This window comes from Podarcis filfolensis (assembly GCF_964270895.1).
Source record: "Podarcis filfolensis genome assembly, chromosome: Z".
Classification (NCBI taxonomy): Eukaryota; Metazoa; Chordata; class Lepidosauria; order Squamata; family Lacertidae; genus Podarcis; species Podarcis filfolensis.
In genome coordinates, this window is record NC_139617.1 from 34,595,564 (window position 1) to 34,614,722 (window position 19,159).

At 44.7% G+C, this 19,159-nt stretch overlaps 1 protein-coding gene across 2 annotated transcripts in view; it reads left to right on the plus strand.

Annotated features, from left to right (window-relative positions):
* The first annotated feature begins 2,621 nt into the window (after positions 1-2,621).
* The window catches only part of GPR107 (G protein-coupled receptor 107), a 49,286-nt gene continuing 32,748 nt past the window's right edge, over positions 2,622-19,159 (plus strand). The window contains exons 1-4 of one of the 2 annotated variants that reach the window (XM_083596430.1): positions 2,622-2,820; positions 16,852-16,971; positions 17,545-17,595; positions 18,610-18,698. In XM_083596430.1, the coding sequence (XP_083452556.1) occupies positions 2,659-2,820; positions 16,852-16,971; positions 17,545-17,595; positions 18,610-18,698 (422 nt within the window). In that variant the 5' untranslated portion in view covers positions 2,622-2,658. The remainder of the gene's footprint in view (positions 2,821-16,851; positions 16,972-17,544; positions 17,596-18,609; positions 18,699-19,159) is intronic. The other variant, XR_014543844.1, reaches the window with a different exon arrangement.

Consider the following 19,159-nt stretch of genomic DNA (forward strand, 5'->3'; position numbering starts at 1 on the left):
GCTGCTGTAGGGGATTGCGTAAAGGCAATCAACAGGAATTTAGGAAATGGAAAAATATAAATCTTGGTCTAAATGTCAGTGTTTTTATATTCTTATATTTATGTTCTTATAGTTTTTTTAAGTTTGCCTGTTCCCATCCCTCCTCTTCAGTTAAAGAGATGGCAAAACATGCTCAGTGCATTTGTGTGGGGAGGCAAAAAATCTAGGATAAGCAACAAAACTATAGACATAGAACAAACAGAGGGATGGAAATGCCTAAGTTAATGTTATATTTTGCTGCTTTTCAAATCAAATCCTTTATCCCATTGCTCAGGAGAACCCTGAGAGCAGGGGAGAGGGCCTATTTCGTTCGAATCCATATGGAGCAGGCCAGTGTGTGACCTGAAGGGTGCCTCTTCCCTAATATACAGCAATCTATTGGATCATGAAGGGGGAGGGGTGCTAGTGGCCTTGAACTGTATGGAAATCAGAATTCGGTCACCCAAATGAAGATCATAAATGGGAGGGTATCTGGACCCCCCCCCATTTCAAACCATCTCTGCTTGCTTACAGGAGGCCTTGCTCAAGGTCATCCTCCATCGGCCCTGGATACCAGTCAGGCTTGCAAAAATTAATCCCTCCCTTTCCTCTTTATGTTGGAAGGGTTGGGGAAAACATGGTTTATTTATTTGTGTTTTGTGGGAATGTCTCCATGTTAAAAACTTTTGGAATAGAGTATTTTCCATTATATCCACCACAATAAGCCAACACCTTTCTCCAAATCCTGCCTTAGCCCTACTGTCTTTGGACATGGGCTCCATTCTCCACCACAGAGAACTAGACTGTTTCTTACTGACTGCAGCACAATTAGCGATAGCTCAGCAACGGAAGAACCAGACTGAAATACTCCTGAGCGTATGGGGAAATAATACAGTATATGGAATACAGCAAAGTCTGAGGAGGGCAGACTTACGTCTAAAGCCAATGGATAGGAACAAACACTATTAGATGTAATGCTAGACAAGTGTTTAATGGTTCCTATATTTGTTTAAAAACAAATGGAGAAATTGTTAAAAGTTTGGGCAACCAAAAGCCACTTGCTGTCTTCATGTGACATCTAGTGGTTACTGTGAAGATGACATCTTCCTATGCTAGTGGAATTTATATGCAAGAAAATGTGCAGACCGGTTTTGGCTTGGGTGGGGTTCTGGGTTTAAGAACATAAGAGCCATGCTGGATCAGGCCACTGGCCCAACTTGTCCAGCATCCTGTCCTCACAGTGGCCATCCAGATGCCCCGATGGGAAACCCAAAAGCAGGGAATGTTTGCAACAGCAAGACTGTCTTCGCTTGTGATTCTCAGCAACTAGTATGCACAGTGGTACCTTGGGTTACAGACACTTCAGGTTACAGACGCTTCAGGTTACAGACTCTGCTAACCCAGAAATAGTACCTCGGGTTAAGAACTTTGCTTCAGGATGAGAGAAATCGGTGGCAGCGGGAGGCCCCATTAGCTAAAGTGGTACCTCAGATTAAGAACAGTTTCAGATTAAGAACGGACCTACAGAACAAATTAAGTTCTTAACCCGAAGTACCACTGTATTCAGAAGCATCACTGCCTCAGGCCAGGTTTTGCTGGGCTTGGATCCCGAGCTACAGAAAACTAATGGGAACCCTCAATGCTATGACTCACAAGGATGAACCAAATGGATTAGATTGGACTAAGGAAGCCATGCAGTGTTTTTGAGTGCATTAAGAGAGAGTGAAGGTCCACTCCTGACTGTGGAGGCAGAGCATAGCCCTCACCATGAATTTGTCCATTTTTTAAAGAAGCCATGTACGTTGGTAGCCCTCACTGCCTCCTGTGGAAGGGAGTCCCATAGTTCAACTATGTGATGCATAAAGAAATACTTTATTTTATCTGTCCTGAATCTTCCTACATCCAGCTTTGTTGGATGTAAGAGAGGGAAACCCCCCCATCTGCTTTCTACACATAATTTTGTATATCAGTATGTCCCCCCAACTTCCCTTTTCTCTTAACCAAAAAGCTCCAAATGCTGCAGCCTTTCCTCATAGGGGATTCGCTCCACACACCCTGATCATTTTGGTAGACTGTAGCTTTAGCCCAATCTCAGATACTGTACCTAAAAAATCTTGTGTTTGATTATCTTTTATTTGTTTGTTTTAAAGAGTTATATAGCGCTTGACTGTAATAACACCTCAGAGCGTTTTACAATTAGAATCAAAAGATCGCTAAAAAAATAGTTCAAAGCAACTATTTAAAGCATTCACAGATAATAATGAAATAAAATCAGCAATAAGCGATTGGGGCCTGGAAGCTCGCCGGGTCTGACTTTGGGGACAGTCACTGCCTCTCTCAGCCTAAACTACCTCACAGGGTTGTTGTGAGGATAAGATGGAGGGGAGGGGAGAACCACCTATGCCACCTTAAGCTTCTTGGAGGAAATAATTCCATATACTGTATGGGGTTTTCATTGCCCCGCCCATCCCTTAGGTGAGAAAAAATCCCGCGGCTTCCAAGGCTCGTCTCTTTCGTCCCTAGTAAACGTCTCTAGAGCTATCTCTCTATGAACCCGGGGGCTGTAGCGTAGTTTCCGGTCTGTCCCTCTTCCTCCTCCACGTCGCCCCCTGACCCGGGAAGTAGGAGGGGCCTGCGAGGATGCCCGGTGTTGATGCTGGAATAAACATGGCGTTGTGCAGGAGCGGGAGAGGCGGTGGCGGTTCCTGCTTGGTTCCTTCGGCTAAGGCGGCGCTGATCCTGCTGGCGGCTCTGCTCCTGGGAGACCCCGCGCGGGCCCGAGTTCACCACCTCACTCTCAAAGTAGGCCCGCTGGAGAGGGGCAGGAGGGTTGGGGAAAAGGAGGGGGAGGAGAGAAAAGGAGAGGAGCGAATCGGGCGGGTCACGGTGTGCCGAGGATTGAAGCCGGCGAGGCAACTTCTTCCACCTTGCTAGGGCTGCGATCACTGTTTGCTCTTACTCGGCAGGAGACCCTTTGAAAGATAGTGGGCAGTGACCTCAGTGGGTTCTACTCTTGAGTAGGACTTCGTTGGATGAAGCCCATCCTTATCGTTATTGGTTTGTAGGCAGTGTTGAGGCTTACTCGAGAGGAAACCGTTGAAATCGGTGGGTAATGGATCGGAAATAACCAACAATAGTAATAATAATACTGTAATACCCAAGAGGAGACCTCTTGAAATTGATCCGTGTGGCTGACTCTGGGGTCACTGCCCTCCAGTGGGTATTGTAGGACTTAGATGGCTAGAACCTGTTTTTATTGGGTTGTAGCCAGAATTAATGTTACTCAGTGCAGGCCCATGGAAATTGATGGTTATGACTGACTTGGTGTCATTGATTTCCAGTAGGTCATCTCTGAGAAGGACTTAATTGGGGTGGTTTTTATGGATTCCTTTCAGGTGGGGGTTTGGCTGGGTTTTGATGCAGAAACTGCTTTGGCAACCCTGTATGATATCCCCTGGCAGAAGAGAGACATGGGAAATGCAACCCTGCCAATTTTTTACCTTAGCGGCTTTCGATACCATTGGCCATGGGTTCTTCTAGAGAAACTGTCTTGAGTTGTGGGTTGGGTGGTTCTGCTTTGTGGTAATTCCAGTACTACTTGGATGGTTGTTTTCAGGGGGTAATGCTTGAGAAGTGCTTTTCGGCCACATGGAGCCTTCAATGTGGGGTACCTCAGGGTTTGATTTCCTCCGCTTATGCTGATCAACATCTACGTGAAACTGTTGAGTGGGGTCATCAGGAGTTCTGCCAGCAATATGCTGATGACACAACTCTACTTTTCCTTTACATCTGTAGGTGTGGCAGTGGATGTGCCAACAAACTGAAGCTCAATCCAGATAAAGCACTGTTGTTGGGTGGTTCCCTAAGTCTGGATGGATAGGAGGTTGCCTGTTCCTGATGGGATTATAGTCCTTCTGAAGGAGCAGGTATGTAGGTTAGGGGTCCTTCTGGACCTTTGATTTTGCTTGAGGTTCAAGTGGCCTCAGTGGCACAGAGTGCCTTCCATTAGTTTTGGCTGGTGGCGCAGCTGTGCCCCATCTGGACAGGTATAGCCTAACTTCTGTCGCCTATGCTCTGGGACCCTCTAGGTTAGATTACTTCAATGACATATGGGGTGCCTCTGAAGACAGTTTGGAAACTTCAGCTGGTGCAGAGTTCAGTGGGGAAGGACATATTGCACCAATCCTGGCCCACCTGCAGTGACTGCAAAGTAGTTTCTGGGCACAATTCAAAATGCTGGTTTTGACCCATACAGTCTTAAATGGCTCAGGATCACACTATGTCAAGGACCATCTCTCCCCATCGGTGTTCAAAATTAGCCAGGTGCCTGGTGCATTTGCACCTGGCTATCAACCACTTGTGACCAAGCGAAGATGCCTGGGTGCCAGAATGGTGCCTGACATCTCCACCATCTGAAGGTGCATGCCTGAGGATAATTGGATCTGGACTGTTTTTACACACTAATACCACATCCTGTAGAATTCTATTATGCTTTATCTGTACATTTGGAATGACTTTCATGAATCAGAATGCTTTTTCTGTGCAGCCTGAGCAGGAGCAGTGACCATTAAGAAAAAGAGGTAGGAATAGGCCAGTATATATGTAGACTGTCCCTGGATCACCTCAAAGCTGTATAGCTGCTTCTTGGGAGAAAAGCGATGATAAACCTAGACAGCATCTTAAAAAGCAGAGACATCATCTTGCCAACAAAGGCCCGTATAGTTAAAGCTATCCTTTTCCCAGTAGTGATGTATGGATGTGAGAGCTGGGCCATAAAGAAGGCTCATCGTTGAAGAATTGATGCTTTTGAATTATGGTGCTGGAGTCCCATAGACTGCAAGAAGATCAAACCTATCCATTCTTAAGGAAAACAGCCCTGAGTGCTCACTGGAAGGACAGATCCTGAAGCTGAGACTCCAATACTTTGGGCCACCTCAAGAGAAGAGGTGGAAAAGACCCTGATGTTGGGAAAGATTGAGGGCAGAAGGAGAAGGGGGCGACAGAGGACAAGATGGTTGGACAGTGTTCTCGAAGCTACCAGTATGAGTTTGACCAAACTGAGGGAGGCAGTGAAAGACAGGAGTGCCCGGTGTGCTCTGGTCCATGGGGTCACGAAGACTAAATGACTAAACAACAAAGGAAGTCAGACCTGCCTCTGTGTGGAGGGACCTGCCACAGAGAAGGTGCTGTCCTGTCACAGTTCAGAGTGTCCAGAAGCTCAGATATTTGGGGCTTAAGTGGTTTAGGGCTCTAAACCCTAATCTGAACACCTTGAATTGGGCCTGGAAACAAATGAGTAACTTAGATATGTTAAGTTCAATGGATCGATGATGAATAGGACTAAGTTGCATACAACCTATTCTTTTTGTTACCAATATAATTAAAGGTTATTGGTGTTTAGTATTTGGGATGATAATGAGCATTACAGTAAGCCTGCAACTTATGTGGATGTTATTTTTCAGGTATCGCACCAAAAGCCAAAATTGTATATAATCAAAACACATTGGGTTCAATGTTGGGTGGGATTACCAAAGTTATTTTTTCAAGAATTCTGTCCTCTTTCAATTTTTTTTTTTTTTGCCACCCACTTAAAGCTGAATGTGCACAAGTCAAATATGCATAAGTTACAGGTGTGGTTAGTTTGAGACTTTGTAGGTAGCTGCTGATATGCATATGGACTTAGGTGCTGTGGTTATCATGTGCATGTCCATTGCCCACTCATCTAGTTATTATGTGCGTGTCTCTGGTTTTGCAGCCTGAGGATATGAACAATTGCTTGAGCCACTTCAGAACCCTGTGTTGTCAATAGAATCGGGAAATGTGGGTTATCCTGCCTTAGCTAGGGCTGTGCTTCCCTAGAGGACTCTTGTTCGGAGTCTGGGTGTTCTCCGGGAACCATCAATGAGCCTGGGTATCCAGATCTTGGCAGTAGACTGGAACGCCATAGGATAGCAGAGGTGTTAGATCTGGCCATGATAATGTGCCTTAGTTACATATAATGTGGACTGCTCTAATATGTTCTGTGCAACTCTGCCTTTTCAACTGTGTTTGGAAACTTGAAGCTTTCTCTGAATGCTGCAGAAAGGTGTTGAATGGGAAGAGTTACAAGAACTTGTGTGGCTCTCTTGGGGCAGAGCTCAAAGTGTTGGTCACGACCTGGAAAGTTCTAGAAAGACCAGGTTACTCAAACGACTACTTTCTTATCAATGAGCCTGCCTTTGAGATCTTCCAGAAAGTCCTTCTGCCAATTCTTCTAGTATCCAAGGCACATGTGGCAGGGATGGGCCTCTTCAGGGGTTGTGCCCAGCCATGGAATTCCCTTCCTATCAATCTCCTTCTGCTCTCAAGAAAAGACTTTATTCAGGTAGTCATTTAGCCTTTCATGCTGCTTTGACTCTTTTTCCCATTTATGGCTTGTTGTACTGTGGCTGCTGTTAGGTGTTTGTTTATCTGTTGCTTTAAAAAAAACTATATTATTTTTTAAAGTCAATGTAGATAGTACTGAGCTAGACCAAAGGTTTGGCTCATAAGGGAAATTCTTATTCTTTAAGAAATAATGATGAAAGACCATTTCTGTCCTGTCCTTCCTCTTAGGAGCTCAAGACAGTGTACTTCATTTTTTCCTCTATTACCTCCCCACCTCATTTTATCCTCTTTATCCTAACCTCTAGGACTGGTCAAACGATCACCTTTCAAGATTCTTGGCAATGTAGGGGACTTGAATTTTAGTCTCTGTCACACACCCCTCCCCAAACCCTCACAACAATCCTTTGAGGAGGTAAGGCTAAGACAGTGACCAGTTACTCAGTGAGCTTCATAGCCAAATGGAATTGGAACTTTGGGGTTTCCCACCTTGGTGTTACTTATACACAAACACCATTAATGAGGGCTCTTGTACTGTAAGTTCAGATCTTTGAAAGTCCTCTAAGTTCAGGATATCAATTATTTTATCTTATGGCAGCTAATAGCACCAAACTTTTAAGATGGTAAAGCGCAGGATCATATGAACATGCCTTATCTGGGAAAGGGCTCAGTGGTAGAGCATCTGCTTTGCATGCAGATGGTTGCAGGTTCAACTCATGGCATCTCTTGCTAGGGCTGGGAGAGGCTGCCTGACTGAAACCCGGGAGAGCTGCTGTCAGTGAGTGTAGACAATATTGGACTAGGTGGATCCAATGGTGGGGCTCAGTTTAAAGCAGCTTCCTATGCACACTGAGTCAGGCTGTTGGTCCATCTAGCTCAGCATTGTTTACACTTAACTAGCAGCAACACTCCAGGGTTCAGAACTGATTCTTTCCTGACAATGCCAGGGCCTAAACCTGGAGCCTCCTGCATCCAGATCATGCAGTGTAATGTGTAGACAAGCCTACCATCATAGGGGTTCCAAAATATGCTTCAATCCAGGTCCCATCCATGCTTTACATTTAATGCACATGGCTTCTCTGAAAGAATTGAGGAAACTGTAGTTAACCACTCACAGTCGCAATTTCCAGAGGTCTTAACAGCCTACAGTTCCCAGGATTATTTGGAGGGTAGGTCACATGTTGGACTTTCTACATACAAAGCTGGGAAGCTGCCTATAGCTCAGTATTGTATATGGCAGCGCTCCAGGGTTTCAAGCAGGGAATGGATATGGTAGGGATTGAACCTGGGACCTTCAGTATGCAAGGCAAAATGCCCCATCACTGAGCTGTGACTATTCCCTGGATCCGCATACATAATAAAAATTGGGGGTAGCCAGTGTGGTACCTTGCATATCTTGTGGTCTCCTATCAGCCCCAGCCAGAACGACTAGTGGTCAGGGATGGTGGGAGCTGGAGGCCAGGCTTCAATGTTGGGGGTCAGGGACATTCCACAGTGTTGGAACCTTGGCTGAGAAAGCCCTGCCCTTTGTAAGCTGAGCTTCATTCCATGATGTGGCATGTGTTGAGCTAAGCATACCAGAAGGTGTGGATGGCCTGGTTTGCCATCGTCTTAGGCAGTGTTATAATTGCACCCATTACGATATTGTTTCATCCCCTCCCGATTCTTGTTCCGTTTTCTCTGAAGCTGTCAGGAAAGACCAGGCAACAAAAATGCTTACGCATTCTTTAGCTCAGGGCTCAGTTGAGCAATGTCCCTTTTAGCAGGTCATTTCCTTCTGTTGTAAGGACTAGTGCATAATGTTTGAGTGCTTCAAACTGGAAAACTGCAGCTGAACATAAGCTTCAGGTTAATTTGCCTTCTCCAAACTCACCTTGTCTTTGTTCTCTTCATTACACAGGGACAAAAGAAATAAACATGTAAGGTACTGGGCATTCTGTAAATCAGGTGTGGAAACTTTTTGAAGATGAGTGAGTGCTCCATTCCCTTCTGGACAACATTCTGGGGGCTTCATGCCAATGGTGGGCTCGGCCAGAGGCAAAAGTGGGCCAAGCCATGGATGTGACTCACCCACCTGCCAGCCAATCAAAGCTTGGATATTTTTATACATACAGAGAAATGTGAGGGCCTGGAAAAAAACCCAGAAAAATTCAGGAAGAAATTGCGAGAAACTGGAGTGCAAATATTTATTTGCTTCAGTTTCACGTCAGCTTCTCAGTTGTTTGTTTCTGACATGCCCTTGTTTCCCCTAATGTTTTCTGTCCGCTCCTCCCTCAGCCTTTGCATCTCCACGTCATACACACATCTCCATCCTCCATTGAGGTAATCAAAAGGCATTGTCACAGTTCAAGGGTGTTCCAGCCAAGCAAAAGCACTTGAGGAGAGTGTGAAGGGGTGTGGCCCAGGAAGTGTACTGAGACCCAGATAGAGAGGCTTAGAGGGCCACTTCTGGTCCCCAGACTTGAGGCTTTCCCACCCTTACTGTAACCCACTTCAACTTTCTAGGGATGTTTGCTTAACAGTAATGTTGAAGTTTACAAGCATAATTTTTCTCTCCCAGTGCTTTGTTGCTTGCAACTTCTAACTTTGTCAGCATTGCAGGAATGCAACCCTCTGTCTGAAAACTGTTCTCCACCCCTAGAAGCCATTATTTGGCTTTCTGTGTTGTATAAACAAGGCCACTGTTTACTGTTCTGGTTGCAGCACCTCAAAAAGGATTTTGTAGAACCGGGGATGGGCCGCTAAACTGATTAAGGAGCTGGATCAACTCCTCTGTGAGGAAAAGTTACAACTTTTTGAGGCTTCCAATTGGGGCATGGGGTTGGCCACTGTGAGAGCAGGAGGCTGGACTGGAGGAACCTTCGGCTTGAGATTCAATCAAGTACAGTGGTACCTTGGGTTACATACGCTTCAGGTCACATATGCTTCAGGTTACAGAATCCGCTAACCTAGAAATAATACCTCAGGTTAAAAACTTTGCTTCAGGATGAGAACAGAAATCATGCTCCGGCAGCGCAGCAGCAGCAGCAGCAGCAGCAGCAGCAGCAGGAGGAGGAGGAGGACCCATTAGCTAAAGTGGTGCTTCAGGTTAAGAACAGTTTTAGGTTAAGAACGGACCTCCGGAATGAATTAAGTACGTAACCAGAGGTACCACCGTACTTGTTTTGTTTTTTGTTCTTGCAGACTTCTTCGCCTGAAGTCTGCTGCACCTTATGTCAAGCGACCTGAGGTCATGTCAGCAGGAAGTTAACAATGTTGGTCTTAGGTACACATCCACGTATGATGTTTTTTCCTTTTGGAATTTTAACAGGTACAGCTTAGCACACTGTGCTGAGAGGTAAAGCATTTGCTTAAATTAGCTCTATTCCAATTGGAGGTTATAACTATGAGAGCTGGGCTGAAGGATCCTTGTTCCCTTTCCCTTTGGCCCCAGGCAGCAGGAATAATGGCGTCCAACAACATCTGCAGAAACTCAAGTTCATCACCTCTGTTTTAGAGGATAGGGCTGTAGCTGAGCACTAGAGCCTCTGCCCTACAAGCAGAATGTCCTGAGTTCATCCCTGGTGTCTCCAGGTAGAGCTGGGAATACTCTTTGCCTCTGAAATGCTGGAGAGATGCTGCCAGTCAGTGTAGGCAGTACTGAGCTGGACTCACCTACTGGTCTGACTCGGTATAAGGCAGCTTCCTACATTCCTGTTTGACTCTGCATTTTATTCAGAACCATGAGGACTACAATGTGGTAAACAAAGGGCCCTAGTTCAGTGGTGGAACATCTGCTTTTCTTGTAGAAAGAAATGGGTCCAATGCCTGGCATTTCTAGGTAGAACTGGAAAAGCCTGGAGAGCTACTTCTAGTTGTGAACTAGGTGGGCCAACACTTTCACAGAATCACAGAATTGTAATTTTAGAAGGTACCACATGGGTCATGTATTTTAGTTCAACCACCTAAACTGCAGAATTTGCAATGCAAATTTGCAGTGCAATGCTTTGACTCATTATAAGGCACCTTGCAATATTCCTGATGTAATGCATCTTTTGAAATCCTCAGATATTTGAGTAAGAGCCTGCTTAACTAATATCCACTTAAGACTGCAATTCTGTGCAGACTTGGGAGTGAGCCTGATGGACTCTTGAGTAACATAGATGCACTGTAATGAAAGCTGAATCTTGTATTGATCTGCTTAGCCACTGCAGGAAAAACAGGATGTGGACCAGAATAGCCAATCTGTGTGATTCAGTGGGGCTTCGCAATGCTCTGTATATAACATATCCCATGGAGCACACTAGGACTTTCCTAGTGATTTTGCAGAGAGACTGTAGCTCAACTGTAGAGTGTTTGTTTGGTGTGCAAATAAAATGGCTGTTGTACCATTGGTGTAGCCAGGCTTCTGTATCTTTGCTTGCAGTGGCAAGTGCACCCCAGCCTTTCTCCCAACTTTGGCATTGCAGAGATGAGTAACGCCCCAGAAGATGTGAACAGTGATCCCAGGTGGGATATTTGGTGGTGGCAGGCTTGACATTGAAGGTGGCCACTGGGTAGGCGTGTTCTGTGGAGTCCCTCACACACATGCAGGACCACCTTGGAAAGCACCTACCACCAGAGTGGTTGTTTTGTTTTGTTTTTTCCCCTTTCACTGTTGCACAATTCCATTGGTAAATTCTCTTTCCTTGATTGGGGAACCTCCTTGGCCATTGTATGTCCAAGATGCTGGAATCTCTTCACCTTCAAGGGCAGGATTCTGGTGGACCACAGCATATGAGGCCCCTCTGGTTCAGTACTTTTGAGCCTTGTGCATTTATTATTTTCATTTATTTATTATTGCATCTATATCCCACCTTTTTCTCCAAGGAGGTCAAGGTGGCATACAAGGTTTTCCTCCTCATTTAATCCCCACAACGATTCTGTGAGGTAGATTAGACTGAAAGAGGCAGTGACTGGTCCAAGTGAGTTTCATGGCCGAATGAGGATTTGAACCCTGGTCTCCCTGGCCCTAGCCTGACACACTAACCACTGTACCTCTCGCTCTACTATTATTCATTAAACCTATTAGCCCCTTTTAAAAATGAAAATAACTGTTTAATTTAAGGCACTTATACACTGTTTAACTGCTAGCATTTGGGTGTGTGACATGCTTAAAAATAACTATACAGAGAACAAAATGATAAAAAGTAATGCCATTTGTTAGGAGGTTTGCCATGGTCTTCTGATCCTCATATGCATGATTGGTGAACTGGTATTGTGGTTTGTCAAGCTGCAAGTACAGACATGCGCCATTAAGCAAGAGTATGGATGGGGTAAACAAAAGTAGATGTGCGAGGCTGATGCTTGAAAGTAAAACTATGCTGACTTTATTTTTCTCCCTTATCAGTTTCCTCCATCACATCTTACTCATTTCCCTTGCTGCAGTTCTTTCTCAGAAGTTGCAAAACACTTGTAACCGAAACCGTAGAATAATGGGCTATATAGATAATATATACATTTGAAATCTCAACGTGGTTCTATGACTAATTCAGTCTTGTGAAATTCAGCGGCTGGGTGTGGGGAGAGGCCAATCCAGCCAAAAGTTAAGCATTTAAAAAATCCTATTAATGGTAAATTGACATGCTTATATTGCTTAAAATAAGGGTTTGAACTGATAGTTAATGCATTTCCTTTTTTATTTCCTGGTCTGTGATTCCCCCACCCCAAGTTACTGTATTACATGTATATAGTTCTTGTCTGAGCATCCTTGGACTCCCCTCCCCCCTCACCAAATATTTTATTGTTTTCACATATTTATAGAAGAAGCAATTATCAGTGTTCAACAATCCCCCCTCCAGAAGCACCAAATTTATATTTAATTACATTTAACTTTCAAGTCATTTCAGTTTTTAAACAAAGGTATCATTTCACAAGTTGCCATGTGTCCTTGGAGGCCTATAATCATGTTCTGTTGATTTTTCATATGTAATAAAACTTTGCTAGGTTGATTGAAAAGTAGTGGTTTTCTTGTCCGGCTCTCTCGAACTTCTTTATAATGGCAGGTATAGGGTTTACCAGTAGTTGTTCTTTATAAACTGCTTAGAGGTCTTCTGTTGACCAAGCGGCATATAAATTGTTTTCAATTTTTTTTTAAAAAAAAAGACTATGCAAGGTTGATTGAATTCTTCCCTCTGTCTATTTTGAAAAAAGGATGGTGGCTATGACTCAAAGCAAGTAATTTCTTCAGACTTTAGCTGTGAGACGTGGTCAGGGTTTGTAAGAATTCCTCACTCTTTATATGTATACACACATATATGCATACACAGACAAGCGCGCGCACACACTAGCTGACCCAGTGATTTCAGGAATCTCCACAGGACGTGAAGAGAAAACCCTCCCCTGCTGTTGGCTTTCTTAGGTAAAGGTAAAGGGACCCCTGACCATTAGGTCCAGTCATGACCAACTCTGGGGTTGCGGCGCTCATCTCGCTCTAGGTAAGTAAGTAAGGCTTTCTTAAGTAGTGGAAAATGCAGGTTCAGCATTCACAACTTTGACACATTCCCATGCTCTTGTTAATCATTGTTTAAAGATCCCCCCATGCATCCATACTTGGCTTTTGTGTGTGTGGATATGCCTCAATGGGCGTTAGCCACCATTTCCAGTCCTGTTTCATGAAATCCTTTAGTTCCCTCATTGTACATGGGCTGTGGTGATGTTGCCCCCTGCTGATTAAAACCAGAAAGTGTTGATCTTCAGATTTCAAGTGCTCCAAGTTTGCTCTTGTTTGTGTCTCAGTGATAAATCTAGCGGGTGTCTTAAGAACCTCTGTCTCTGTAGCGAGTCCTGGACATTTCACATGTAACTGATTTCCATTGAGTAAATGTAACACACTTCTTAACTGGAAGTAATGGCCAGACAAACAGCGCTGCAGATATTCGACATCCATCAGCAAGCCAGGTGTGTGCACTTGAGGTTGGGTGTGTGTGGGAAAACAGAACCATGAGGTGTATCTTGGGCAGGGCAGATTGTCATTTGAATGGCGCAGGCAGAGACTTGCAGCTGTGGTTTTATTTTGCATTTCTTGGGTTGCTGGTGCAGGTGTAACATAGCAACACATGGTGTCCTCCAGATGTTCTTGGACTCCAACTCCCATCAACTCCCATCAACTGGCTTGGGCCTGATGGGAGTTGGAGTCCAACAACATCTGAAGCAGCACCAGGTTGTTGAAAGCTGGCACACCTGTCCCTTTTGGCGGGGGCGGCCAGTATGGTGCCTTCTAGATGTGACCTTTTGGCCAGGCTGCCTGCGGCTGATAGTAGCTGGAGTCCAAACAACAACTACAGGACATCAAGCTGCCCTGCATTGCTTTTATATATTTACTGCATTTTTCTCCAATGAGCTCAAGGTGGCATATATGTTTCTTTTTCTCCCTCATCTAATCCCCACAAGAATCCTGTGAGGTAGGTTAGTCTGAGAGAGGCAGTGACTGGCCCCAAGTTCACCCAGCGAGCTTCATGGCTGAGTGAGTATTTGAACCCTGGTCTCTCTCAGGTTCTAGTACAGGGGTTGGCAAGGTTTACCTCTCCTGGGCCGGTTCATTCCAGTGGAGATCCCTCCGTGGGCCAGATTGTGTGGCCATGATTTTTGGTGTCTGCGCAGAAGTGATTTTCAGCATCTGCGCAGATGAGATTTTTGGCGCTGCGGAAGCGAGTCCCCATTCTGTGCTGTTTTAGCACAGCGGGCGGGGACTCACTGAGCGGGCGGCTCGGTTTGAGGGTGGCTTGTGGGCCAGTTAAACGACCCCCATGGGCCACAAGGTGCCAACCCCTGTTCGAGTATAACACTCTAACCATTGCACCAGTGACAGGCTGCAAGAGCCTATGCTCCCACCTCTCTAGAGTGCCATTCTTCTCTCCCTCAGTGGACTTGACCAGGTTAACAGGTATGTCAGTACCACCTTTTAAGCCAAGGTTGCCACTAACCAGTTTCCCTCTCAACCAGGGTTTGCTAACTAGTTTGAAACCCTGGTTTTCAAATCCTTCTTCAAGGCAAACCCAGATTGACAGTAACCATTGTTGAGGTTAATGCAAATGAATGGAGGACATCATGTTTGTGGAGAGCACATTATCCTGGAGCCTATCCCCCATTATACCTTAACCACAATGAGGCTAAGACTATAATTATATCATGGTTTTGCCCATTCTCTATCTCCTAATGGCATCAAAGCCCAAGACGGCTAGAATGTGCTGCTCATATTTTTGTTATGATTGACCAGATGGTTCCCCTTCAGGAATCTTTGGCAATGCCTGCCTAATTCTGATAATTTCCCTCAAATCCTTCAAGTATACTTCAAGCTCCACTTGATTTGGAATTCTTCCTGGCTTGGACTTTCCCTTTGTGGGCTTGGTAAAGATACATCATTGGCTTAGGGAGCTGTTCAGAAGCTTCCATTCAGGGGGCTCTGGGCACTTAGTGCTTCAGTGTCAAAGCATTTAATATATGTTTGGATAGCAAATAGTGCCTGAGTAAAACTTAGCTAAATACCACCCACAATTTCTTCCCCTCCTTGGCAAAGAGCAGTATGAATGGTAGGAAGAGCATTGAGGGGTGTAAGGAACTGCACTGAACTGTCAACGATTAGCTGTCTGCAATAATTGGGAACAACCAAACAGACCCAGAATAGGCTGTCTTGCCTTTCAGAAGCTCTGCCCAGCCCTAGCATAAGAATCTGCCTATAGTCTGCTAAGTAACCAATTGTTTTACATGTAGCTTTTCTTCTGCTGTGGGGAGAGGACTCTACAGCCTTAAGGACTAAGGGTATTGCCCATATGTAAAAAAAATCTAAGGTTATCAAGATCTGATGCACTTCCAGCAGGTACGGAATGGTAGATAACAAGAGGTCCCTTCTTTGGGTCCCTTTGCCATATTGGGTATGGTGTGTAGGCTGCTGGGGTGACTATTATTTGTACTTGGTAAACTACTTAGAAACTTATTTTGGTGTTAATCAGTATATAAATTAATATAAAGTAAATGATTTTATAAAGTTGTCCCTTTGATGCGGTGAAAGTATCCTGTCCCCTTAGCAGAAAAACACCCCCAAAGCATAATATGTCCCCCTCCATGTTTGACGGTAGGGATGGTGTTCTTGGGGTCGTAGGCAGCATTCCTCCTCCTCCAAACACAGCGAGTTGAGTTGATGCCAAAGAGCTCGATTTTGGTCTCATTTGACCACAACACTTTCACCCACTTCTCCTCTGGGTCATTCAGATGTGCATTGGCAAACTGCAGACGGGCCTGTACATGTGCTGTCTTGAGCAAGGGGACCTTGTGGGCTCTGCAAGATCTCAGTCCTTCACGGCGTAGTGTGTTACCAACTCTTTTCATGGTGACTATGGCCCTAGCTGCCCGAAGATCATTGACAAGTTCCCCCTGTGTAGTTGTGGGCTGCTTCATCACTGTTCTCCTGATCATTGCAACTCCACGAGATGAGATCTTGCATGGAGCCCCAGACCAAGGGAGGTTGACAGTTATTTTGTGTTTCTTCCGTTTGCGAATTATTGCACCAACTGTTGTCACCTTCTCACCAAGTTGCTTGGCAATAGTCTTGTAGCCCAGTCCAGCCTTGTGCAAGTCTACAATCTTGTCCCTGACATCCTTGGACAGCTCTTTGGTCTTGGTCATGGTGGCTAGTTTGGAATCTGCTGGATTGATTGCTTCTGTCGACAGGTGTCTTTTGTACAGGTACTATAACGAGCTGGGATTACCGGTAAGACCTCTCCCTTATAGCAGGTGCTTCTAATCTCAGCTCGTTACATACAGTGAAGATACCAGGCAGCCTGACATCTGGCTGGTTGATAGGGGATCAAATACTTATTTCACTCATTATAATGCACACCAATCTCTGACTTTTGTCTTCTGGGTTTCTGGGGTTTTCCTGTTGTTATTCTGTCTCTCACAACTACAATAAACCTACCATTAAAATTATGGACTGGTCATTTCTTTGTCAGAGGGCAGACGGGCAAATTTAGCAGGGGATCAAATACTTTCCCCCCTCACTGTAGGTCTAGCCTCGTCCTCAGCCTCCCTCCCTGTTGAGTTCTAAAAGGTGTAACACTGAGACTGAGGATCAGGAAGCTGCCAGGCAGGGTCACCCTTATAGAGGCAAGCAAAAAGGGGCTGGCTGTTGGTAGACTTATCCATAGAATTGTAGAGTTGGAAGGGACCCTGTGGATCATCTAGTCCTACCTTCTGCATTGCAGGAATATGCAGCTGTCCTATATAGGGATTAAACCTGTGACCTTGGTGGTATCAGCACCATGTTTTAACTAACTGAGCTATGCTGAAACACTTGAGGTCCATGGGGCAGCATCCCACCTGCCCAATGGCCCCCCTCTTCTCCTTGAATGACAAGGCATTCACCAACCCCAGTGACAAGCACCCTCCCTGCCCATCCCTGCATCAGCTTGCCTCACTGCAGCTTGAAAAGAAGCCCTGTTTCCTTTTTTCCAGGAAGATGTACGTCAGAAAGTCCATCTGAACACCTTCGGCTTCTTCAAAGATGGCTTCATGACGGTCAACGTACACAACCTCTCAGTAAAATCGGTCGGAGTGGGTGTCAAAGACTACCTGGTAGGCATCCCTTGTGTATTTTGCACCCCAGCTGAAGGAACACTCCCCATGCCTTCATGGAAGGGTTGGGCAGTCAAAGGGAGGGTCATGTATTGGGATCAAACACCACTTGGCCCTTTGCAAAGGTCTATCCTTTTGAGCTAGAAGTGGTGGTGGGAGCCCTTGACTTTCCAGATGCTGCTGGACTTCAATTCTCATCAGACTCGGGTAACTAATAACCAGGGATGATGGGAGTTCCTAGAATTGTAGCGTTGGAAGGGACCCCAAGGGTTATCTAATCCAACCCCTGCAGTGCAGGAATCACAGCTACAGAATCCTTGGCAGATGGCCATCCAACCTTCGCTTAAACACCTCCAATGACAGTGCCACTTTCTGAGAGGGGCATTGTTGTTTTTAATTTCATTTATGTACTGCTTTAGCAAAGCTTTTCTAATATGAGAAATGGCTGCTTTTATCAAGAAGTAAAAAGCTTGATTGCTGTTTTTTTAAACACATACTTAAAATCTGTTGAAAACCTTAAATTTTAATGCTTCTTTCTTTGAAAAAAAATGTATGTGCTTTTCTCTTTTTTAGGTGGGATTCAGTTTAGACCGAACACGGAATGATGGATTCTCCACCTATCTGGTAAGGGCGTAGGTTGAGCACATTCTAGCTCAGACAAGACCAATTAGAACACCCAAATTTATCATTGTTTTCTGCTGAGTTCTTTTGGCTAATGAAGAAGAATGCTCTGCCTTGTACAAATTCATCTTGGACACAACATGGACTGAGGTGACAATGTATTGGTAGTACCTCCTTAGATTTATGTCTCCTTCTCTGAAAAATGATGTTATTGCTACGTGAAAACCTCTGGTGGACCTATCCAGCTGTAAAAGAGAGAGAGAGAGAGAGAGAGAGAGAGAGAGAGAGAGCGCCTTTTCAGACAGAAGTAGCAGAGAGAGAGAAGTATAGGATCCTAAACTATGTTTATTATCTATATAGATGGAGAAAATGCCAGGAGTGTTTGCAAACCTGTAATCACTTATTTGATGGTCGGAGCATGCCTAGTTACTTCACAAGGATAGAAAAGTGTCTTGTCAGTTATAGAGAACCGGTACCAAAAATTGCTGTAATTATGGCAGTTTCTGAGAAGCTTACTCGTTATCTGCGCACCTTGAGAGGGCAAACAGAACTCGAAAACTATGCAGCAAGTGATGGAATTTTGTATTACATTTGTAGTCGATAACAAGACCTAGAAGGCCACAGGTTCCCGTACCCACATTAGATGCTTTGGGTGGCTCTTGTTCTTGCCTCATGTTGCCCAAGATCTCTGGTTTGCTTGTTTTTTACAAGCAAGCAGCACTGTACGGTTCATTAAATAAATAAATAAATAAATAAATAAATAAATAAATAAATAAAAAATATAAACAACTTTCTGGCCTTTATGCCCTCTTAAATCTGTTTGGAGAAATTTGCAAGTAATTTGATTTTTGTCCTTTGTTCTGGTTTTATGTGTTCCTTGTTTGAATTCAGAATAAAGAATGAATAATAATAAAAATATTGACAAGCAAACTCCATAGGCCATTTACTTCCTCCCCTGATGCAAGAAGGTGGCAGGTGTTTAGAATCATCAGCTTTTGCTTACTCCTTCTTCTGCAGGATGAAGAAATGGAATATTGCATTTTGAATAAAACGCCAGACCATGACATCTCAGTCACCCGTCTGATACTGGACTTCACAAAGAAGATGTAAGAGACGCTTCTCATATCTCTCCATTCTCTCACCCTCCACCCCCAATTTGGAGCCTGTAGCAGAAAGCATAGGCTCTGGGAAACAAAATTACAGCCCAGGGGCCTCATTCCCTCCTAGGGAACATTCCAAGGGCCCCATACCAGTTGTGAGCGGGGCCAGAAATAAAGGTGGGCAGTGCAATGGATATGATGTTTAGGATCATATGCAAGGTCCATCTAGCTTAGCATTGTCTACACTGATTGGCAGCAGCATTCTGGGTTTTCAAGCAGTAGGATGGACATTCCCAACACTACCTGGAGATGTTATGGATTGAACCCGGGGCCTTCTGCATACAAGGTAGGTGCTCTGCCCCCTGAGCGACAGGCTTTTCTCTTTTTTTATAAAAAAAACAACAACAATAATAATAATAGTACAAAAAATGTACAGTGGTGCCCCGCAAGACGAATGCCTCGCTAAA